Source organism: Capsicum annuum, chromosome 10, assembly GCF_002878395.1.
Source record: "Capsicum annuum cultivar UCD-10X-F1 chromosome 10, UCD10Xv1.1, whole genome shotgun sequence".
Classification (NCBI taxonomy): domain Eukaryota; kingdom Viridiplantae; phylum Streptophyta; class Magnoliopsida; order Solanales; family Solanaceae; genus Capsicum; species Capsicum annuum.
The window spans coordinates 169,608,134-169,634,377 of NC_061120.1; the positions used below are offsets into that span (position 1 = coordinate 169,608,134).

Here is a 26,244-nt window from a genome sequence, read left to right on the forward strand (position 1 = left end):
CGGTTGGATTCTTTCTTTTGGAGTTGACTATTACCTTTCTTTACTTAAATTATGTCTTTATTCGTATTCAAAGACAAAGTTGTTCCTGTTTTGGATATCTTATGTATTTTGATCTCGAGTTGCACTAGTGATGTTCTTATACTGTGACACCATGTTTTAAAATTTATGACATTGTCGGTTGTTTCTTTCCGTTTTTACTATATTATGGGGTTCAGATTCATTCTAGAAGCCTTACTTTGGGTTATTGATGTTATTTTTTTCCTTGATATATCATTTTAGGCAATAGGCTTACTTATCAAGGCTTGCCGCAACACGTTCCATCATGCTCCTTTGTTCTTCGATTGTGGCAGTTATATATCAAAAATTAATAATATTTAAAATTCACTAAAGAATATTATCACTTTGAATTTGAGTAATGTTGTGCAATTGGTTTCAAATAGTTGCAATAAGTGTTTGAATATCTCATGATGGATGCAGTTTTTATATTTATGGTGAAAAATTTTAGTATTAGAAATTTAATGCTAGATGAGTAAAGTGTAATGTAAGGTACTAGTAAAATTTATTGAGTAATTACTATTTATATTTTTAATTCTTTTTGCTTACATTTTTCTTTTAATTATAAGTTTAAATTGAATAACAATAATAAATAAAATATCTATACTTGGTGATTAAGATTTAACATTTAATGAATTAAATATTATGTAGGATATTAAACTTATTCAGTAACTACTATTCTTAGACATTATTTTTTCCTTTTACAATTTTCATATATTTTAAATTTAATCAAATAGTCTTTTGGTCCAAGGGTCGGCCGAGCCCAACCTCTGTGAAACCTCAAGGATCAGCGAGCTGACTTAGGTTGGGCTTATAAGCTGCAGTTTTAAATATTCTAAAAAATCGTAACCCAACACTATCCTAATAGTGGGTTGGGTTGGGCCAAACTCAAGGGCCAAGCTCATTTTGACGTCTCTATACAATAACATTCAAAATGTAGCCTTTAAAGAATTTTGTTTAGGGGAATATTTCTCCCAAAATATTTTACGTTTTTTTTTCAATAATATTAGCTTTTAATATGTAAGTCAATTGGCCAAACCATATCAATAATATGTCTTTTTAGTTTTGTTTTATGTATCGTATGAATTGTCCTCTCTATGGTTTGCAAAGTTTAAACTTCTGCATGACGTCCTACCAATTTTGAATCCAACACTCCTTGGCTCAAGGTAGCTCCACCACTATCATCGACCCCAACCCTATCGGGCAGATTTGCAGTTCTAGCTAATGCAGTATTGTTTTACCGAATATAGTGTTTATATAGTTTATATTACTTTTTGTCATTACATAATGTCACACATGTGTCATTCAAGGACAAATCTATACAAAAATAGGATACATGTAGAACTATCATAAAAAGGTAATGTAAAGAATAAAATATGATTATCAGATAATAAAAAAAATAAAAAAATAAAAAAATATAACAACGCAATCACATCAAATCAATCGTTACATAAAATGAGATTTTTCATCACTACATAACAAGAAGTTTAACAATATGATACAACAAAATCAAAACAACATTATATTTATTTAATTTACAATACGATACAATAGGTAGCACCTATCCAGACAAGTTTTATTGCATTGCATAATCACAACAAGAGATGCAAAATGTTAATATAAAAATGAAAAAATAGCTTTTCTATTCTTAAAATAATCTTCCTCAAATTTGTCCACATACCACTTATGAGTCGAAAAAGCTCGAGGAACCAAGTTAGAATAAGTGTACGCAAAAAATGCAAGCCCGACCTAGGACCACATCATTAAAGCCCAACCGAACCACTCCATTATCTCACCAAAATAATTTGGGCTTTTTTATCCACCACCTTGTCTTTTCAGGCCCAATAACACCCTATCGGCCCAAACATTAATCACCATACCCAATCCAAATCCAAAATCACTCATCATCTTCATAGTTAGCATAATGAAAAACATATATACTTTGTATGTATGCATTCAAAGTATTATAAATAAAATCCGCCACTGCAATGTTAAGTGGAAATTTATTTGGTGCTCTTCTGTCGAGGCAAAGGGAATAAATAATAGTACGATTTGCATAGTTAATGAGGAAAGAAGAAATGAGGATATATGTTAAAGGATTTGCGTAAGTTTTTTCCAAAGAAAATACGAGGAATGTTAACCAAAGCATTAGGCTTTCCATGAAAGCCCATTTATCGACTAATGATGAAACAATCACACACTTAAAAAGAAAAAATTGGAGATTGAAAAGGTGTTATCATGAAAAATAAGTTTCTACATGTTCGGTGCAATGCTCACATTATAAACTTGATTTTAAAAAGGAGTGAGTAAGCAAAATAAGTTTATTTCTCGAATAAGAAATATTGTGAAATATTTTAAATCTTCTTGTGCAAGAGCTGCTTCTTTCAAGTCATATGTTGAGAAGGTTAAACTTGATACTAATGAATTTTTGAGTTTAGATATTGAGATAAGGTGGAACTCTACATATCTGATGTTAAATACTGCTGTCAAATTTGAAAATGCATTTTCAAGAATGTATATTGATGATCATAAGTACTTTAAATATTGTCTCGACTCGGATGAAAAGATAAAACATCCATCTTTGAAAGATTGAAAGGATGTGAATGTCTTTCTCAAGTTTTTGGAGATTTTCTATTAAATCACTTTGAAGTTTTTCAGTACTTTGCAAGTTACTTTCAAATATTTTCTTTCATGAATTTTTTAATCTTCCAAGCTTAATTGTAACTATGTTTCAAAGTGTGATTATTCTATTTTAACTGGCATGACTAAGAAGATGAAAGTTAAGTTTGATAAATATTCGGGTGATTTTGATGATATAAATATGTTGTTTGTTGTCGTTGTGTTGGATCCTCGCTACAAAATGAAGTATGTTGAGTTTCTTTTTAAGAATTATTATAATTCTGTGTAGAGATGTACTAAGTTTGATAAAGTACAAGATACTTTAACTAGCTTGTATGCTCATTACAAGAGTTCTATTTCTGAAACATCTTAAGAAGGTATTGGAGATCAAACTAGTGTGTTTAGTGGAATTGATGCAGTGGATAGTTCTTATGTGTGGCAATCACAATGGGAGAAATATCTTGAAAAAGAGAATAATGTTAATGATAGTTCTGATCTTGACAAGTATTTGAAGGATGGCATGGAAAAAATTAAGGATTTCAATATTTTGACTTAGTGGAAAGCTTCATCAAAAAGATATCCAATTGTCTCTTGAATTACAAGAGATGTGCTTGCTATTATCACGTTCACTATTGCTTTAAAGTTAATTTTTAGCATTGGTGATCGAATTCTTGATTGTTATCAAAGTTCTTTGTCAGCAAAAACTGTTGAAGCTCTTGTTTGTGGTTAACAATGGTTACGTTCAACATCTAAAGAGTACAAGATTGAACATCTTTTAGAAGAAATTCAAAAACTTGAAATAATTGAAAAAGGTACTTTTTACTATAACTTACTGATTTCTTCTTCCTATTTCTTTTTTTGTTCTTTTAATTTGATCCCATGATAAAAATCTACTTATCTTTTCATTGTCTGTTTTTTTTTTTTTTTAAAAAAGATAAATCATATTCATGTCTTAATGCGTAATATGATAATTCTTTTTTCAGAATATTTGGACTCTTTGAGCATTGATTAGTTTGGAGTTCAAGCAAAAAAATATGGTGAAAGTTGGCTGATTTTTTTGCTGAATTTAATTGCTGTTTTTTTCTTAAAACGACTATAATTTGAATAGTGTGTTTGCTGAAATTCGTTGCTATTTTTGCTGAAAAGTGACTACAATTTAGATGATTTTAGCTGAAGTTTTTGCTGGAATTCAGCTGTTGTTTTTGCTTAAAAGTGGTTACAATTTTAGGTGCTATTTTTATTGAATTTTGGATGATGTTTTTGGTGGAGTTCAACTGTTGTAGTGTCTTTCAACAGTTTGAATATGCCATAAATTTTTCTATTTTTTTTTTGGGGGCAATCTATAGCCACAGTTTATTATCAATATGCAACTATTGTTCTTTTCTTTCTTTTCTTAAATATTCTGATTTGGTAATACTTTTATGAGATAAGTAAAGAGTTTCTTCTAGGATTGAGTGTCATTTTTATTGTGCAATATTTTGACGTCAACCCCTCCTCTTCTTCCGTCTTTGTGAAGTCTAAATTTTCAGCTATGACAACAAGTGGAAACAAGAAAATGAACGCCAAATTGGTGCTTATTGGAGATGTTGGAGCTGAAAAATCTAGTCTAGTTATGCTTTTTGTTAAAGAACAATTTATTGAATTCCAGGAATCAATCATAGGTGCTGCATTTTTCTCCCAAACCGTAGCTGTAAATGATGCAGCTATAAAATTTGAAATATGAAAAACAACAGGTCAAGAGAGTTACCACGGTCTAGCTCCAATGTATTATAGAGGAGCTGCAACTGCTATAACCTATAATTATTTATAATATAACAATTCAAGTAAGTTATTTTACCAGATTCTGTTGAATCTTTATAATTTACTCTTTATTGCTTTCAAATAGCTATTAGCATGTTAGCTTGATAACAGAATTTCACAAATTCGTTATTCATTGGCATCATTTGAGAGAGCAAAGAAGTGAGTTTAGGAACTTCAAGCACAAGGTACCTTTATTTGAGGATTTATTATTGTAATGTTGTATGTAAATGTCTCAACTTTGATTAATGTAAGAAATAGGCAATGTATAATTAGGATGGGTATCAGCTGCTTAGAATTACGATAAAGCTTGATGGCTAAAAAAATGCTAAAAGCTCTTTTTACTTTTGGCTCGACTTTAGCGGGCACAAAATTCATTTGGGATGGTTCTTATGGATAGGCCTGCACAGACATTGATAGTTATTTTTTGTTTTTCTTAAATCATTGCTGCTGGCCTGGTGCTTCACATTTCAATGTTGATTTTGTTTAATGTGTTTGTGCTGATTTTTAATAGTTTATTGTGCCATTTCTCCATCACTGTACAGATATTTAATTAGAAATTATTCAATGTGATACTTTTTTATGGGTAAAAAAAAAGAGTTTCTTATAGAGATGGTTGGAGTAGCCTAGTCAATAATTGAAAAACTCGAATCAAACCGACAGTCATTTTTTTATGATTTGATTTGATTTAAATTAAAAAATCGATTAAATTGATTTGGTTATAGTTTTAACCACTAACCAATCCAAACCGACCCATGAACACCCCCATCCACAATGCATCCTTTAATATTCTTGTTTAGGGAGAAATTTCTCCCAATATGTTTTATACTTTATTAATATTAATTTATTAGTTTATAATATGTAAGTCGTTTGACCAAATTATATTAATAATATGTCTATTTAGTATTATTTCATGTGTCGTCTGAATTATCGTCTATCCTGTTGCTCTATTTAAAAAAAAAATTAATTTTCAACTCATGCTAACTTTAATATTTGGACTCCAACCTTCAACCCTTGATTACTTTTAATGTTTGAACTCCTTTCAAATCGTGCATATACTTTTAACGCATGAGCTCGATTTTTAATCTATTCTCACTTTTCAAGCACAAGGCTCCACTTTTAATTCTGTTTACTTATAACATAGGGCTCCAATAATATCATCCCATTCTTTTATTTTTAACGCATAGGGCTTTAATTTTTTAACTGATATCAACTTTTAATCATGGTAAGTAGTAGTGATATACGAAAGTTGTGTGAAGAATGAAGATCAAGATTATTTTGCCATAGAATCAAGCCAAAAAATAGAGATTTATTAGTCTTTTTTCTTGATTTTCTTATCGAATTTGAGTATTAATTTTCTATTGAAGGAAAATAAAAGTAATATCATAATTACTTTTATTTTTTCTAAAAGAAAAATATAATTCTCTTCCATATTTGACCAATTTTTTTCTTGAAAAGTTCTTTTTAAATCTCTAAAAATAGAAGACCGCTCTTCTCATACGATAACAAAATATAATAGCATCCATAATATAACTTTTAAAGATTCTTGTTTATGGGATACTCCCAAAATGGTTTATGTTTTTATTTTTGGGAGAAAGACAGAAATGACCAGTCGACCAAAATAATCCGACTGGCATTAGTTATGACATTTCCATTAAATAGTCATTTAGGCCTTTTGCAGCCGCTTCCTTTTTTTTTTTAAAAAAAAATATTGTTGCTCCACTTCATCTTTTAAAAATTTTCATTAGTTCATTTAAAAAAAAATAAAAAAATTGCTGGTTTTTTTTTGGTGCTTCATTTTTTTTTTTCAATTCCTTTTTCTGAACAACATAAATACATACATCTTATAACTTATACATAATATATACAATAATAATATAATTTCTATACATGTCATATACAAAAATATATATTCTATACAACAATTATATAGTTCTACACACATTTATACAATCTTTAGCTGTAATGATTATTTAGATACATGTTTTATACAATAATTATACAATTTCTATACATATCTTATACATATATACATATTTTATACAATAATGATACAGTTTCTATGCACGTCATATATAATTTCTATACATATTCTAGATAGTATATAAATCATATTGATATAATTTCTATATCATATTGATACAATTGTTATACCATATTGATATAATCCCTGTACCATATTAATACATTTCTTATACCATATTGATACAACCCATATACAATACTGATACAGTCTCGACAACCATTTTTGAAGTTAATTTGGGTTGACCGGTTACTCCATGTCCAATAGCTCAAACATGGACTATTTATTTTTAGATGGATGAAGCAAAATATATATTTTTTTTTTTATAAAGTGGGTGATCACATCTCAAATCAATCGTTATATAAATGAGACTTTTCATTACTATATAACGACGAATTTAACAATACGATACAATAAAATCAAAACAAACATTATATTTATTTAAACTAACAATACAATACAATCCAATATGTAACAACCATCCAGACAATTTTTATTGCATTGCATAAAAATCACAAGAGATACAAAATGTCAATACAAAAATGGAAAAATAGCTTTTCTATTCTTAGGATAATCTTCCCCAAATTTCTCCAAGTACCACTTGTGAGTTGAAACAGCTCGAGGAACCAAGTTAGAAGAAGAGTACACCAAAAATGCAAGCCCGGCCCATGACCACGTCATTAAAGCCCAACCCAACCACTCCATTATCTCACCAAAATAGTTTGGGCTACTCACGTACTCAAAAAGCCCACCTCTTGGAATCTTGTATCCACCACCTTGCCTTTTCAAGCCCAATAACACCCCATCGGCCCAAACATTTACCACCATACCAAATCCAAAAACAAAAAGCCCACAACCAAATCTAGTCCAAAGCCACTCATCTTCATAGTTGGCATAGTGAGAAACATATCTACTTTGTATGTATGCATTCAAAACATTGTAAATAAAACCCATAATTGCAACGTTGAGTGGAAATTTATTAGATGCTTTTGTGTCGAGACGAAGGGGATATATGATTGTACGATTTATATAGTGAATAAGGTAAGGAGAAATGACTAAATACGCTAAAGGATTGGCGTAATTTTTACCAAAAGGAAATATGAGAAATGTAAGCCAAAGCATTGGGCTTTCCATGAAAGCCCATGCAATTGGCGGAGACATTGTAGTTTCTGATTTATCTGAACGGGAGTGTTTGCCATAAGGAGCAGTGACAAATTGAGATAAGATATATGTAGGAATTGACATTGAGAGATTGAAGAAGGTGATGAAGTAAAACAAATATAGATCTGATGAGAACATGGTTACTGCAGTAGCTAGTTAAGCTAGGTAAAGTTGCTTGTGAAGTTTTTCAGGCGTGAATAAATGAGATGGTTCAATTATTGAGGCAAGGTTTTTAAACAAATATTTTGTGATGAGTGTGGCCCCATCAATCATTAGTTTATTTTTATTTGTATACTATTTCAACACCACCACCATATTTCATGTAGTTACAACTTACAAGGTAGAATTAAGGGATTATAGAAGTATACAGATCTTAACTTTTATACAAGACCCAAGGCAGAATTAAGGGATTATAGAAGTATACAGATCTTAACTTTTATACAAGACCTAAGGCAGAAAGATGATTTTCAATAAACTCTTGCTTTTAAGACAAAAATATTTTATTAGAAACAAACTTTTTATCTCGCAGCTAAGTTAATGGTATGAACTATGTACCCTCTATTTTTTTTAGACGCCTACTCTTTAAAGATACATTAAATATTGTTGAGATGTAAAGTTTAAAATAAACAAATAAAAAGGAATGGAATATAATTAATTAATATGCTCCCCCAAAGGAGTAAATCAAGGGACTGTTCAATTTGTCTAATGGACTTCTGATTTTACATAAGCTCACTTGTAGTAGATCTAAAAATAAATAATTATTTAATTAAAATAACTTCCTAAATCATGGTTAAATTAAAGTATACTTATTGTCAGCATGTGAGTAGGTGGAGATGAGAATCTTGCTAAAATGGATTCTCTAATTTTCTTGATCCCACCACAAAATTTAAAAAGGGAATGGGAACGTTAAAAGTTTCGAAATTAAAAAAAGGTGATAATTTTCACTGTTCGAGGACACGTTCCGCGAAGCTTTATCGGTATTCCTCCGGTTGAAAATAATAGTAATCTAATTTGACCTGATATAAAGTCTAATAAATTAAAGAAGATTTTTGAATTTTGTGATTTTAAATTAAAAGTATATAAAATATATTAATTTTTTTTTAATTTTGCGGTCATAAATATATTACGTGAAAAATTAAATTAAAAGTATTATAAACAAAAGGAAAAAATTATTCTTATTGAAACAGATTAAAAAATAAAGTATGTCATTTTTTTAAATGGAGGAAGTAATACTTCCTTCATTCATTTTTACTTTTCACTAATTTTCTAATTAAATTTTTATTTTTACTTGTTATTTTTGACAGATCAATATAAGAACATTATTTAATAAGAACACTATTATACAATATAAACATTATTTAATAAGAACACTATTATAAAATAGTCATATTATTAATTATTTTTATTAATAAATATATCAAGTCAAAATATGACAAGTAAAAACAAACAAAGAAAGTACTTACGTGAGGGTCTTGTGCGAAAAGTGAATTCTTCTTTTCTTTTCTTTTAATTACAATTTTTCTCTTCCTAATTTTAATTATTTTTATATATTACTACTTATGTATCTGAACTAACTGATTTAATATATTTAAGAAAATAAAATATCTGCATTAAATATATGATACGAGAACGACCTCGTAGATGGACATATTTTGAGCATGTCAAAGACAACCAAGAGAAGGCCCGAACTTAAGTGTTAATGAAGTCCAAAACCACCCTATGTATGCACTCCATGGGCAACCCATTGGAGCATTTTAATTAAAAGGGCATTTTTGTCATTTATGTCTTATTTTGTGTTGTAATATAAATAGACCAACTTAGGATTTTTGAGACTTGGTTGATCATTGTCAAGACTTGAAACATTGTAACATTTTAGCCTCTCTCTTTAGAAGCCCCAATTGAAACTAGGACTAGACAAGTGAAGATTCACTTGTGTTTGTATATTGGCTTGAAACGTTGGTGTTTAGAGGAGGTAAAGGCCCTCTTGTGGCAATGTAGAGTTAGGTTTGTGTCGTGGGTAGTGTTAAGGGTCCAAGAGTGTAACAATTCTTGGGTTCTTAAGATTGTCCCTTCATTTGGTCTAACTATTTATCTTATATCTTGATGTATCTGTTGGTTCCTTTTTTGTTGTTAATGTACCAGTGACTTTCTTGTTGTTGTAATCTTGTTGTTTATGTGTTGATATAGTGAAGTCGTGTGGGGCTCTTTCGATTCACTATAGTCAATGTAATCTTGTGTTCTCTATTTATCTTGTTGAATATTGTGGTTGTTGTTTTGAAAACATAGAAAAACTGAGTGGGGCCTTTGATTATCTAGTGTTATTGTCTTGTAGATCTCTTGATTTCCTTGTTTGTGTTTGATCTTGTATCATTTGGTATCAAAGCCATCTTTGGTTTTGTTCTTACAATACCAATCTTGGGCTTTCTTGCTAAGAAAAAAATTAATTTTTTTTTTGAAATCTGAAAATTTCAAAAAAAAAAAAAGAAATCTGTCCATCTTGTTCTTGGTCGAGAAATTTGTGTTGTGTTGTTGTCTTGGCCAAGATTGGTGTTTATGTGTCTAGATTTGGTAGTCATTTTATCTGTTTAGAGTGTTTCAAGTGTTGGTTTCTTCCCCACCAACACTACAAGTGTCTAAATCTAAAGTTTGAGCTTAAAAGATGACATTGTTGTTGTGAACTTGCAAGATTGGCCGAATGGTGATATTGTTGTAGACTTGGAGTGGAACATTGTTGTTGGTGGTGGTGTTCTTGAAGTTGTTGTTGTATGTTCATCTTGTTCTTCACCTAGTCTTACAATATAACCAACAAAAAGTTCAAATAAATTCAAAAGGGGTGAAGATAAAAGTTGTAAAGTTGTTTGTGAGAAGACTTGAATCATCACTTCCTAGACTTGACATCCACTTTTTCAACTACTATCCCTAAATCAAGGAGCCTCGTTTGGTGGAACTAGTACAACTCAAGATCATATTTTTGAGAATAACTTAAAAGACTCAATACTTATACTCCCCCCCCCCCCCCCCCCCCCCCAAAAAAAATACCAATTGTCTATTATTCTAAATTGTGAGAAGGTTGAAAATTTTAACTTTGTGACTAAGTTGTGTGGGCTCGAGACAAATTTCATGCTGCCACGTCAATAATTACGCTCAAATTTGGATTTTTCTAGTTTCTAATTGTTGATTCTTGGTTTCATTAGTTGATCCTAGAACTAATCAACAAACTAGTAAATTCCTACTAGATTGTCATCTAATCCTTTGAATCCATTGTTCGTGTCTACGTTTCTTTTGTGCTTTTATCATTTTTATAATCGTAGTGCTTCTTGGTTCAAGGTTGAACATCACTTACTGAGTCTTCCAACAAAGAATCCATTCCAACTAAGGAGTAGACTTACTCTTCAACCCATCACAACTACAAGCCGACTTGCAAACATTTGTGACATCAAGTGTGAAACCACAATATGAGTGAGAGAATAGTGAGGTTGTTTGAACTAACGCGTGTTTGTTTTGTGACGTATTGTTGTGTGTGACATAGTGGACTTATTTGGTGACTTGTTGGACCATAACTTGAAGGACTAATCCCGATACCATCACAATAGAACCCGAGGCTTCAAATGCTCAAACAATGGATAGTAATGCCATCAATCTCATTTTGACTCGCCTTGAAACTATGTCTCAAGATATGGTTAGGTTGAATGTGGGTCTTAAGAAACTAGATACGGATGTGGCATCAATTAGTGGGAGATTAAAACGTGTGGAAAGTCAAAGGAGTCGACCATCCACCCCTCAAAACATTTCCCCGACCACTATTCCTGAGGCCCTGCACCAAATGTTCCACCCACTAAGACAACCATCCAATGTCACAAACTGAACTTCACTATATTTCCTCACCCGAAACCATGAGAGGCCAATCCAAACACTACTTCACCAAGTCCAACAAGAAGGACTTGGAACCCAAATTCCACCCCACAACCCGAGTCCTCCAAACCAAACTCCACTTGGCCAAAGACCTTATTATCCACCAAATTCAAACCCGCTACTACAAGCTTCACTTAAACTGAATAGACCTATCCAACATGAAGGGTATGGGCCTTTTGATGATGGTTACATAAGGGGGGAAGAGGTACGGGGTAGACATGTTGATCCAAGTGAGGTTTATGGTCGAAAAGGAAGAGTTGGTCATTGGAACCAACAAGGGAACCAAAACCGTAAAGTAGGGCTAAATACCATCAAAATGGGACTTCCAATCTTCAAGGGTGAGAGTGATCCCAAAGAGTTTCTTACATGGGAATCCGCATGTGAGAGGTTCTTCCAAGTCAATGATCTTACCGAGGAGAAGAAGAGTTGCTACGCGATTGCTCACTTTGAGGGTTATGCTACTGCATGGTGGGAGTATGTTAAGCGTTTTGGCAATATTTTGGTAGAGGGGAAGCCCCCTCTTTGGTTTTGGATAAGGTACCTTATGAGACAAAGGTACCTACCCAAAAGATATTATCAAGAGCTTCTTGCCAAGTTGTATAACTTGAGGCAAGGAAGCAAAAGTGTCGTGGCTTACTACGATGAGTTCCAACAACTCATCTTGAAACTTGATCGTAGAGGAAAACAAGTGAGTCACGACATCATCCGATTCAAGGTGGGTTTGAATAGAGATATCGATTCACGTTTGACACTTCACAAGTTCGACACCCTTGATGCCATCTTCCAAGCCGCATTGAAAATTGAAAGAGAGTTGCGGGAGAAACTGGGGTCCAAGTTCAAAGTCCAATCATCCTCGGGTTGGCACCATGACAAGAATGATTCTTCCAAAGTGGAGCAACCCGAGGCCAAGGCTTCCCAAGCCGAAAACAAGACACCTCAAAGGTACCCTCTGAGAAATGAAGGTACACTATATTCCTTTCCTAATTCTAAGGGTTTTCAATGTTTTAAATGCCAAGGTTGGGGACACAAGGCTAGTGAGTGTCCAAATAGAACGAATATGATCTTAAGGGAGGAAAAATTATATTTTCTTGGGAAGAAGGTGGGACTTGAACCGAAGGAGATTGATGATCAATCTCAAGGTGGAGAGATGATAGAACCCGAGAAACCAAAGAAAGGGGAGGAGGAGGATGCTTGGCCGTGTGAAGGTGAGATTGAAGTACCATGTTTTGTAGTAAGAAAGGCTATGATTAGTAAGGTTTTGGGTGATCCCAGTCAAAGGGAAAACCTTTTTTACACCAAATGCCTTATTAGGTGGTTGTGTATTCTATGCTTATTGATGGAAGTAGTTATGCCAATATTGCTAGTAGTACCTTGGTTGATGTTTTGAGGCTGTCCACTATCCGTCATTCCAGCCCCTATAACCCTCGATGGTTAAATGAGTTCAGGGAGTTAAAGGTAAACCGACAAGTGTTGATACGATTCAAGGTAGGCAACTATTTTGACGAGGTGTTGTGTGATGTTATTCCTATGCAAGCATTCCACCTATTGTTGGGAAGACCATGGCAATATAACAAAGCTACCGTGCATGATGGATGAGCCAATAGCTATACTTTGTAGCACCATGGCCGAAGGCATACACTCCACTCTCTCTCACCGATACAAGTAGCCGAAGTTAGTCAACAAGTTAGAGAAGAAAAAAGAAAGAAGGAGAGAAATAGAAGGACTGAGAGTGGGATTAGAGGAGAAGGAGAGGGAATCAAAGAGCAAAGAGACAAGGGGTCCTCACTTTTGGGACTTACCCTTGGGAATACTTTACTTCTCACTAACGTAGGTACTAGCATTTTGCCTAGTATTGCCTTTGCTTATGTACAGGTACATGATCTTATGCTTCCCAGGGGAGATGCCAAGCAACTTTCTAACAAAAATATGTTTGATGAACTCAAGGAGTCCTTGTCTAAGCCTCCAAGCCTTGGGACAGAAAATGAGGAGGTGATTCTATGGGGTAGCCGTAAGGTTGATGAAGCTATAAGTTTGAGGTTAAACTCTTTTCAAGGTGGAGAGAATGATACGAGTACAACCTCGTAGATGGACATATTTTGAGCATGTCAAAGACAACCGAGAGAAGACCCGAACTTAAGTGTTAATGAAGTCCAAAACTACTCTATGTATGCACTCCATGGGCAGCCCATTGGAGCATTTTAATTAAAAGGGCTCTTTTGTCATTTATGTCTTATTTTGTGTTGTAATATAAATAGACTAACTTAGGATTTTTGAGACTTGGTTGATCATTGTCAAGATTGAAACATTGTAACATTTTAGCCTCTCTCTTTAGAAGCCCCAACCGAAACTAAGGCTAGACAAGTGAAGATTCACTTGTGTTTGCATATTGGCTTGAAACATTGGTGTTTAGAGGAGGTAAAGGCCCTCTTGTGTCAACGTAGAGTTAGGTTTGTGTCGTGGGTAGTGTTAAGGGTCCAAGAGTGTAACAATTCTTGGGTTCTTAAGATTGCCCCTTCATTTGGACTAACTATTTATCTTGTATCTTGATGTATCTGTTGGTTCCTTTTTTGTTGTTAATGTACCAGTGACTTTCTTCTTATTGTAATCTTGTTGTTTATGTGTTGATATAGTGAAGCCGTGTGAGACTCTTTTAATTCACTATAGTCATTGTAATCTTGTGTTCTCTATTTATCTTGTTGAATATTGTGGTTTTTGTCTTGAAAATATAGCAAAACCGAGTGGAGCCTTTGATTCTCTAGTGTTATTGTCCTGTAGATCTCTTGATTTCCTTGTTTGTGTTTGATCTTGTATCAATGTATAACGCAATTAATTCTATATTTATGAAATTGTGACTAATGAATCTTTTAAATTCAGGAACCGTAGTTCAATTTCTAAATTTTGAAATACCAAAATAATTTCAACGATTAGAATTAGAAAGTGAGAAATTTCGGATTGATTTCGGCTATTGCATCCGAATTATGTCCCCTATAATATTATGCATTGAAAATCAATATTAGTTTAGTATGCAACAATATTTAAACAAAATTTTTCAAAACTTGAAAACATAAAACAATGCCTAATATTCATGCCTAACATTCTTTCATATCTATACTATATTAAAAGTGTGAAGGGTCTTAAAAATAATGTTTGAATTTTTTGCTCTTCATTAAAAGTGTCTTTCTTTAGATAAAATCATTTTTCACTATTTTTGTAATATTTAAGAGTTGAAGATTAATTAAATATTTATTGCAAAATCTTTTCTTATTAGAAGTCATCAAAACTAATGACAACTAATACCCTTTTCATTGGTTTAAGAATTGTAAATCAACTAAAATTGATTTTAAAAAGATTTGAAGCATCTAAAAAAAAATATGAAAGCTTAAAATAAGAAAAAATACAAGAAGTATCAAACTTTTAAAAGTTCTAAGTAAGTAAAATCAACGATTTTTTAAAAATTTAACTTTAAAAAGAAGTAAAGATTTAAATATAGAGAAAATAAAAAATTGTACTATAAATATGATTCAAATCGATGTGTCTCTTAGCCTCTAGAAGAAAGGAAAAGAGTTACTGTATGACAAATGCAAAAGTGACGATTCATTAACTACTTAAAACTTCTGGTGCTAAAATATATATGTGCTTACAATAAAATATATGCTATATTTATATTATTATATTAAAAATGAAGGATCTTTGAGAAGTGATTTGAACTTTTTGCATATCATTAAAAATCTTCGTAATAGACAAAATCGTTTTATTTTAAATAATCAAAGGTTATACATGTGAGACACGTGCGGTTAAACTAGTACATAACAATACTCTTTATATATGTTGAAATAAACACACCTCAACTTGTCTAGTAGAGTCATATACATAACCGTGTTATGTATAATACCGTTAATGGATAACATATACAAAACTCTGTGATGTATATGTTCGAAAATACAGCAGTCCAAAAGTGTTTGTTTCAACATATATACATAACAAAGTATGTATATGGATTGATATATATAACTGTGCTATGTATAATACTATTAATGCATAATATATACATAACTTTATAATGTATATGTTCAGAAATAAATAGTCCATCAGTGTTTGTTTCACCACAAATACATAACAAATTTAAGTATATAGACTCATATACATAATAAATCATGTATATGACGTGAAGTAATAACAAATTTCATATATATATGTATATGGTGTAACATAAAAACTCTCGGCAGTGTCAAATTTCATACATATACATACTTTTTTCTTCCTCTTTTTTTGTTTCTTTCCAACAAGAATGATATCATCAGTATCGATCCAAACTTTCTTGTGCATCTTACCACTTATACGACAAAGACGTTTAGTACCATCAATACTCATAGCTCCACATCTTTCATTACCAAGCATACATAAGACTTTATCAAAATTCGTGATTAATACAACAAAGAAGAGTGGGGCGGAGAGGGAATTGATGAAAGTATACAGTGTAAAGAATGAATAAAATGGAGATTGAAGGAGTTTTTGAGTGAATCTGAGGTTGAAAGAGTGTCAATTTTGGAGAAGGAGAGACAAAAGTCGCAGAAATTTTTTGAGTGATCATTCATATGCTTTTTTGCTCCAAGATGGAATTTCAATTTTGTATTCAAATTTGGTAACCTTCTGAATATGGCTCCATGATTGTAGATACTTTACTGGCAAAAAAATATATAAATAGGAAGGTAGAGTTATTATATGAATTATAGAGAGAGAAATTGTAAAAATGAGATATTTATAGTTAGTTTTAAAATTTGAAATATTGTGTAATAATATAAAGTAAAGTTGTATTTTTAAGTAATTTATGAAATTGATCCAAATTAAAATATCCAACTCAAATCAATTCCCTCTTTTCTTGTTCTTCTTCTTCAACCCAGACTCACTGAAGAGTGTGTTCTTGTTCTTCTTTTGAATGTTGATGTAGATTAGTAAATATCTAACAGGTTTAATATGCAAATTATTGCCATAGACGATGGGACGAAAACCTAAATTAAACGTCATCTTAAAGTGTATGTTTGAGCGGATGTGTAGTTTCAGTTTATGAGATCTTGACTTTTAAAAGTCCAATTATCACATAATCGAATATGATGATATCCAAATCAAAATAAATCGAATCAAATTGAGTCAAATTTAATTTATTTCAGTTTAATCTTAATTGATATTTTTACCAAATCAAGCACTGAGAAATAATACGAAATTTCGTATTTTTGAAGAGGTGCATATCTTGCCCGAATTTTCTTTCATAATGGTACGAAATAACAATATCATTGGGGTAGATACACAAATCACTTTAAACCTAAAAAGTCGAATTAGTAGATTGATTCCGATGTAAAAAAAAAATAAATTAAATTTAAATTATTGAATCAAATCGAACCAAACTGACCGAATGCCTAACACTAACTGCTAAGACCTATTCGGAAGAACACATGATGATTGAATTTTAGTGTCGTTATATGATTTAATATGTTTATTTGGTTATTCAAGAATTTACACTCTTCAATCAAGGTTACTATGCAAGAATGCCAAATTTAACAACAGAAAGTAGAGCGTGGATCATTTTCTTATTATTGTCTTAAAAACATAATAAATCTCTTAAGTTTTCAAATGTGAGATTCTATCCCAAGATAACTTGGATTCATCGAGATTCCAAATTGACATCTCAAACATAATCAAGAAGGTTGAGAATTGAGTGTAATTATATCATGTAACTTTATTTTTAAATTTCATACTCTTTATCTTATTTTAATTTATTTTTTTATTTTTATTTCTTTCCTTTTAAATTTGTTTGTATTTCTGTAATTTTAATATCTTTTTAATTTTTGAATTATTTATCATTCATTTTTTCTACTTTCTCAATATTTACATAGTATGATACCATATAATTGCTTGTACTTTTTATTATTTGTTTGTTTCCTTTATTTTCTTCATTTAGCACAATTGTGTTATTATTCTAAATTTTGAAACATCATATCATAATATTCGAAAAAGGCAAAACTTTAGAAATTAAATAGCTAAAATTTTGAGCAATAGATGAGACGTCATAAATAAAGTTTGCCTAATTACAGGAGGTAGTTACAATTTAATAGCTAAATATTCAAATTAGAGATCGTATATACAAATATAAATTCACTTTCGATATTTGTATATGAGCCTTGAAATAAATGTATATGAGCTCCGAAATTAAAGAGTCCCCCTGAAATAAGAGATATCTATATGAGCCTTGAAATATATAACTACACAAATACAAAAGAAAAATATAAATATTTAGCTATTTCATCTAAACCTTAGCTATGCAAATAGTAATTATTTTAAACATTAGTTGCGCACGGAATTTATGATTTGATGTTTTCTACTCAAATAATTTTTTCTAGAAATAATGAGTCAGTAACAAACTTGACATAGAATGAGTGATGTTATTAAAATAGAATTTCGTTGTTAAATGAGGTTATAGAATTATGGATGAAATTAAGACTTGCATCTGAAGTCTTGTGAGATAAGAAGGTATCACCAAAATTTAGTGGCAATCTTGTACATAGCGGTGGTAAGACCGATTATGTTGTATGGAGCGGAATGTTGGTCAGTCAAGAACTATTATGTCCAAAAAATAAAAAATGATAGAAATAAGGATGTTGAGATGAATGTGTGGGCGTACTAATGAAGATGAAATTAGAAATGAAGATATCCTATGGTAATAATGATCTCAACGGAGGACAAAAAGGGGGAACCAAGGTTGAGGTGGTTCGGACATCTGAAGAGGAGATATATGAATGATCAACTATAGAGGTGTGAAAGGTTGTCTATGGATGAATATAAAAGAGATAGAGGTAGGTCGAAGAAAATATTCGGAAGAAGTGATTAAACCAGACATATGACACAACTTCAACTTACCAAGGACATGACCTTAAATAGGAGATTCTTTGAGGATACAAAATAAGGTAAATGCCTAGTTATGCAGTTGAGAGTAGTCTCACTCATTCTTCCATCCAGTAGTCGTAGCTTTTATTTCATTTTTTTATGCAGTTGAGAGTAGTCTCACTCATTCTTCCATCCAGTAGTCATAGCTTTTATTTCATTTTTGTTACCATTTAATGTTTCTTGCACTTTAATTATCATAGGAGTATTATTTTGTTTTAGTGACAATTTGTTTTTTTTTTAGAAGTATGCTTTGTCATGTGTTCTTCAACATTTTATCTTGGCTTCTTCACATTTTTGTTTTACGAATTGCTTTATAATATTTTTACTAATTAAGCCGATAGTCTATTAGAAATTAAGCATTCTCTCTACCTTTCAAAATGGGAATAAGATCTGCTTACAACAGTATCCTCTCTAAACTCCACTTATAAAATTACACTGAATGTATTATTGTTATATCATGAAAAGAAATTTGTGTACTAAATCCCAGTTCAAGAACCCAAAGTAGTTTACTGCTATGACAAACATAGACAAATTAATCAAGCTTTGCTAAAGAGTGGTTTGCATGTTTACAAGCTGACAAAGAAAAGCTTATATCTAACAATAGATGCAAATGTCCTATGGTTTGTTCCTAAGATCACTTAACATCTGAAAATTAAAACTCACAATTTATTAGACCTTACCAATTATTTGTTGGTTATATGTTATAAAAGTTATCGTTAAGACAAAATAATCAATCAATTAAGACGCCCACGTTGTTCGTAGTTCAAGTCAACCAAATTTTGATGTTAACAAATCCATTAGCTATATAATGTAACCTTGCATCTTACTGTTTATCTTGATATTCTGTTATTATATTTCTTTTTATTCTGCTTTAAATATTTTCTTTTTTTACTCGAGAGTATATTGAAAATAATTTCTTTATTTTGCAAAAGAGGAATAAGGACTGTGTATATTCTACCTATCTAAATCCCGCTTATAAAATTACACTGAATATATAATTGTCGTATTTGATGTAATTTTATATATTTTTTCATTGAGAATACTGCTTATCTATATAACCTAATGAAACCTATAATTCAAGTAAACTCTTACAAAATTCCTTGGCACGTCAAAAAGAGAAAAACAAGGAAATGGGTGAACATTGAGCTCAAATTTTGCATTCTCCAACATTTAAATTAAGAAATTTTCCTTATACTATTTGAAATTGAGTGACTTTGTTTTAAATTAAAATGTTCGTCTAATTTTATCCCACCATTAATAAAAAAAGACTACTTCCTCCGTTTAAAAAAAAATAACTTACTTTTCTTTTTAGTTTGTTTAAAAAAAATGATCCTTTTCTTTTTTGCCAATGCTTTTAATTCAACTTTTCATATGACATATTTAAAACCACAAAATTAAATGATATTTTGATACATTTGACATAACTTTAATTAGGACCATAAGATTCATTTTTTTTTTAATTTTCTTAAACTCTGCGCTAAATCGAATTACGTCATTCTTTTTGAAACAGAGAGAATCATTTTTAACTTCAATCTTTGATGAAACTCTTGGGTGATTTTACACCAGTAAATATTGAAGAGTTTGTACTTGTTAGGGGACTTCCTTGCGTCGATGGGATGAGAAGTTAGGTTTATATCTTTGACTTTTTTTTAAAAAACAAATTTTGGGGTTTCATTAATTTAAATAAGTCAAAACACAAATCATGGCCAAGTAGCCCAAATAAACACAAAACAAAACACACACACAAAGGAAACTAAATTAAAGTCCAACGCAGCAACCTGGTCGGTCCAAGCCTATCCCTTTATAGGTGATACTTTCAACTATGGCATTTTTAATTTGTCACTGTTAAGTATGCTTCTCCCTATTGAGTTCATGCTGTTGATATGAATAAAACTGCAATCTCTTGTATCGATTGCTAGATTTGCAATGTAGTCTGCTAATTTGAAAGATTTTATTTGGGAAGTGAAACCAAACTATTAAGACAAATGACTTAACATCAATAAATTGGCAAGTCGGATCAGGTTCATATGAGTTCAATACTTTCGATGTGAAGCATAGATTTATGTGTAAAAACCCATTAAAATTCCAACAGAAGTAAATATGAATCCATAAACATAAATGTTGGATTTGCATCTACCTTAATTCCACTACAACCTTTCCTCCACAATTTCAAATAACACTAAATATTCTCCTCATATAATAGGACCAAAATAATAATAGTAATCAAATTTTGACTTGGAACTCATATGTTGCAGATGAAGAGAAGATGAAATAGGTCAAATTGCTTTTAATTTCTGCTATAATATTTGTGATGCTTCATGGACATGCCCACTTCCCTTCTAGAATTTTCTTGATTAGCATGGAATCTGTTTGTATAATGACTCTGCTATACTGTGTGAATTTATGCTTACAAGCTGCCAAAATAACTGATGCCTCACAGCTATTGTATTTGTAGTGTCTTCCAACTTAGTACCTTGGGCATACACTAGATTACCCTTTCCATCTCTTAGACAAAAAGCATAGAAACTTTCCCCAAAGTTGCCTTTAGATGCCTCATCAGTATTGTATTTGACCCATCCGGAGGTGGAAATTCCCAATTAACTTTTAATGTTAAAATTAGCAATATGTAATTTAGCAATATGTAATATGTGTTATATAGATGAATATATTTGCGTATTTAAAGAATATTATTATAAAGGAGCATATAATATAGAAGAAGGTAAAGAAATAAGAAAATTATATTTTAATAAATTACCCGAACCATTTAGTTCAAAAATAATAAAGAGTTGGGAAGAAGCAAAAATAGTAGATAATCTAGGAGCAAGAATAAAATTTTTACAACAATGGTATAGAAACTTATGTGAAAAATATAGAGAAGAATTAAAAATGGAAAAAACATTGATAAGAAATTTAGCATGTTGCAAAGATAAAATAGCACCCCAATTCGGATGTGAAGAAAGATATTATAAGAAAAGAAAAAGACATAAGAAATATTAGAAATATAAAAAATCAAAATATAAATACAAGAAGCCAAGAAAAAGATTTTATGTAAAAAATTATAAATACAAAAGACCATATAGAAAAAAGAAACCTATAAAAGAATGTACTTGTTATAATTGTGGAAAATTAGGACATTTAGCTAGAGATTGTAAATTACCTAAAAATTCAAAAAATAAACAAATATCAGAAATAAAAATAGAAAATACAGAATATATGCAGATAAATTATATAGATTATGAATTAGAAAGTGAGGATAGTATATATAAAATTTCAGAAAATAAAACAGATAATGCAATAGATAGTGAAATAAATGAATCAAATGGTTGAAGAAGATATAAAAATAATAACAAAGGAAGAATATTTAAATGATGAAGGAACAAACCAAAAAATAATATTTGACAGTAACATATTTGATGAAATAAAAGGAAAAGAATTAGATTAAGTATAGAAAAAATATTTAAAATACCAACAATAAAAAATATGTTTACTAGGAAAAAAGAAGAATATTATGTAGTAAGCCAAAAGGAACATGTAATAGACTGTAGATATGCAAAAGGTAAAGCTAGTATACCACTAGTAACAAAAAGAATAATCAATAAAGAGATAAACGATATTAAAAGTAGAGACCCAATAAAATATGTACACCTTGGAGGTACAGAGATATTAATAAAAGCATGTTTTAGAGAAGGAATAGATACACCAATAGAATTATATTTAACAGATAATAGAATTATAAAACCTATAGAAAAAAGCATAATAACTGCAATAAAAGGAAATTTAATATACCAAAAATTTAAATTTATAATAAGTACAAATTATTCAGTAGCGGTAACAGATAAAAATATAGATAAATCATTAGTATTATATTGGAAAATATCAGGAATAGAATTAACCCCAGGAAGTAAAATATTTACAGCAAGACGCAAAAATTTATATGTAATAACAACAAAACATAAAATAACAGGAAAAAATAAGATTAACAAAATACGAATAGAAAGTCCATTCGAACAAATTGTAAAAACAATAGATTATAATGATTATAGCTATAGAGACATAGATATAGAAGAAAATTTAGAAATAATAAATGATAGAATAAGTACAACGAAAAGAATAGCTGATGAAAAACCAGAATCATCAAGCTCATCAAAAAGAACAAGTTATGAAACAAATTCAACAAATAATTTAAACCAATATTACATAATAGGAAAAGTAAATGAAAAAGAATATTTAATACTCTTAAATACAGGACAAGAAGAAAATTATATAGCAAAATATCTAGTAAAAAATGAAGAAATAAAAACTGATAATGATATATGCCCAGATCTACCAAGAAGTTTAATAAATAGTAAAAATATAGCAGAAAAAGAAATAATAATAGGAATTAGAAAAATAAAAATAGAATTTGAAGTAAAGGAAGAAATGCAAAAAGCAGACATAATATTAGGAATAAAATGGCTAGAACAAGTAAAACATAGAACATACACAATTAACCTTAACATATAACAGAGAGAAATTATTCTTAAAAAGAGTCTTAACATAAAATGAAAATATATGTATTAATGAAGATAGTAGTAGAAGGATATTACAGTAGATATTATACGCCTATGATAGATACAGGAGCAGAAGCTAATCTATATAGATATAATTGCTTACCAGAAAGCAAATGAGATAAATTAAAAACACCAATTATAGTTAAAGGATTTAATAATAAAGGAAGCTTAATTACTTATAAAGCTAGGAATGTAAAAATACAAGTATGGGATAAGATATTAACAATAGAAGAAATTTATAATTATGAAGTAACATCAAAAGATATACTTTTAGGAATGCCGTTTTTAGATAAATTATACCCACATATAATAACTAGAACAGATTGGTGGTTTACAACACCATGTAAACAGAAAGTAAGAGCAAAAAGAGTTAATAATAAAATAAGAAGGAAAACTGATTGGATAAAAGAAAGTGAAAAAATTACACAAAAGTTAGAAAATATAAAAAATACTGAAGATACAATAGAATTAGTCGTGTTTTCGATAAATAAAACAGAAATAACTATATTTTCTATAAATAAGATAGAAATAATTAAGAAAAAATTTGAATAATTATATAGTGAAGATCCATTAAAAGGATGGGAAAAACATAAAACTACTATAAAAATTGAATTAATAGATAAAAATAGCATAATAACCCAGATACCATTAACATATAATTTTGACGATTTAAAAGAATTTAAAATGCATATAGATGAATTATTAGAAAAACAATATATACAAAAAAGTAATAGTAAACATAATAGTCCAGCATTTATAGTAAATAAACATAGTGAACAAAAAAGAGGAAAAAGTAGAATGGTTATTGAATATAGAAATTTAAATGCAAAGTCTATGACATATAATTATCCAATACCAAATAAGATATTAAAAATAAGACAAATACATGGATATAATTATTTTAGTAAATTCGATTGTAAATCAGGATTTTACCATTTAAAGTTAGAAGAAGAATCTAAAGAATTAACCGCATTTACGGTACCACAAGGATTATATGAATGGAACGTATTACCATTTGAATATAAAAATGCACCAGGTAGATATCAACATTTTATGGATAGTTATTTTAAACAATTATCTAATTGTATAGTATACATAGATGATATATAATTATATACAAAAACTAAAGAAGAACATTTAAAATTATTAGGACAATTTACAAATATAATAGAAAAATCGGGAATAAGTCTAAGTGAAAAGAAAACTGAAATTATGAAAAATCAGATCGAATTTTTAGGAATATAAATAGATAAGAGTGGAGTAAAAATGCAACAACATATAGTACAAAAAATAATAAATTCGAAAGAAGAATTAGATACAAAAAAGAAATTACAATCATTTTTAGGATTAGTAAACCAAGTAAGGGAATATATTCCAAAATTACCAGAAACTTTAAAACCACTACAGAAAAAATTAAAAAAAGGATGTAGAATACAACTATAATGAAGAAGATAAAAAACAAGTTCAGAAAATAAAATTACTTTGTAAAGAATTACCAAAACTACAATTTCCAGATGAAAATAGAAAATTTATATATAGAGTAGAAGCAGATGCTAGTGAATGTAGTTATGGAGGAGTACTTAAATACAGATATGAAGCAGAAAAATTAGAACACCATTGTAGATACTACTCAGATACGTTCAATGAAACAGAAATAAAATGAAAAATAAATAGGAAAGAATTATGTTCATTATATAAATGTTTGTTAGCATTTGAGCCATATATTGTATATAACAAGTTTATTGTACGAACGGATAATACACAGGTACGCTGGTGGTTAACAAAGAAAATACAAAATTCAGTTACAACAAAAGAGATTCGGAGACTAGTCTTGAATATATTAAATTTCACATTTATAATTGAAGTAATTAGTACTAACAAAAATGTTATTGCAGATTACATATCAAGACAAAGCTACACAGTCTGATATAATAGAAGAGGATACTCTAGAAAAAATATTCAACACCCTAACTACGCTTTCAATGAAAGTGGACAGTATGGGTAATGAAATAGAAAAGCTAAAGACTAATGAAGTTAAACTGAAGTCTATAGCTACAAATCAGCTAACTCAGCAGTGTGCACAGCTATGTCGATCGGATGACATTAAAGTTCCAGAGCTAGAAGGAGACGATGAGACACTCCATAAAACCCATAACATTTATCAATCTACTTCTGCAGGTACAAGCAAAGGAGTTAGGAAAAACACAAATATGAAACTAAAAAAGCTATTTGATAAATCATATATACCAAATACATCAAAAGATCCCATGTTTATACCCCCACAGATTACCACATACCGAGATAGTTTAAACCAAGACAAAAAGACTTACAACTATACAGCTCGGACATATATAGAAAATATCTACAATGTACAAACCTTTTTAAATACTAACCCCAGAGCTATAAACATCCAAGAACCAGATACAAACTATATAACCCAAAGATTGACCGGATATAATAAGCTAATTGCTTTACCTAAAACCAAACCAAGTCTAGTTAAAACTTGCTATGAATATGGACTACTCAGTACTGTATATACCTCTGACGGAAATGAGATATCCACTATACCGGAAATATATGAAGCATTTAGCATTTTTAAAAGAATAACCAAAGGTACCCTATTTTTTATAAAAATTTACACGGCACCAGCAGAGATATTATATGATGAAGTTAAAAAATCCATACAAGTTGTAAAGATAGGAATGATACGAGATATGATTATACCACAAGATATTATTCCACAACCAGAAATACCTAGAATTGAGATACCAAAATTTTATGCGAATAAGAGGATTATCGGGCTATCTACAATTTTGCAAGAGCTAGCAAACACATACCGCAACCAAAATCCCATATGGAGTTATTATTCAAGAAATCATGTACTAATATATTCAAATTCAAAGGAATTACGAGAAACAAATATGGAGAATATTAGGCAATGGATTCTGACGTTACTCAAACCAGAGACGGAACCTATCGCCAGAGCTATCAGAGAAAAATTTATTTCAGAAGAATTATTAACCAGATATTGCAAGACAATTGGACATAAATATCCAGATCATAAATGTTCAAAATGTAATGGAGGAGATAATGATATCCCAGAAGTTCAGCTAGAATAGAAGAAAAATCAACCAAGTAGATAAGAACGCTAGCTGAAAGATACAAGATAAGAAGCAATAATGGAGATAT

General features: G+C 30.2%; 1 protein-coding gene and 1 pseudogene across 1 annotated transcript; both read right to left on the reverse strand.

Annotated features, from left to right (window-relative positions):
* Positions 1-1,668: 1,668 nt before the first annotated feature.
* Positions 1,669-6,716, reverse strand: LOC124887831 (annotated as a pseudogene).
* A 191-nt stretch (positions 6,717-6,907) lies between these two features.
* On the reverse strand, positions 6,908-7,916 carry LOC107877137 (steroid 5-alpha-reductase DET2). The gene has a single exon (XM_016723873.2). It carries the CDS (start codon positions 7,790-7,792, stop codon positions 7,025-7,027), a length of 768 nt encoding a protein of 255 aa, XP_016579359.2. The 5' UTR covers positions 7,793-7,916; the 3' UTR covers positions 6,908-7,024.
* Positions 7,917-26,244: the final 18,328 nt, after the last annotated feature.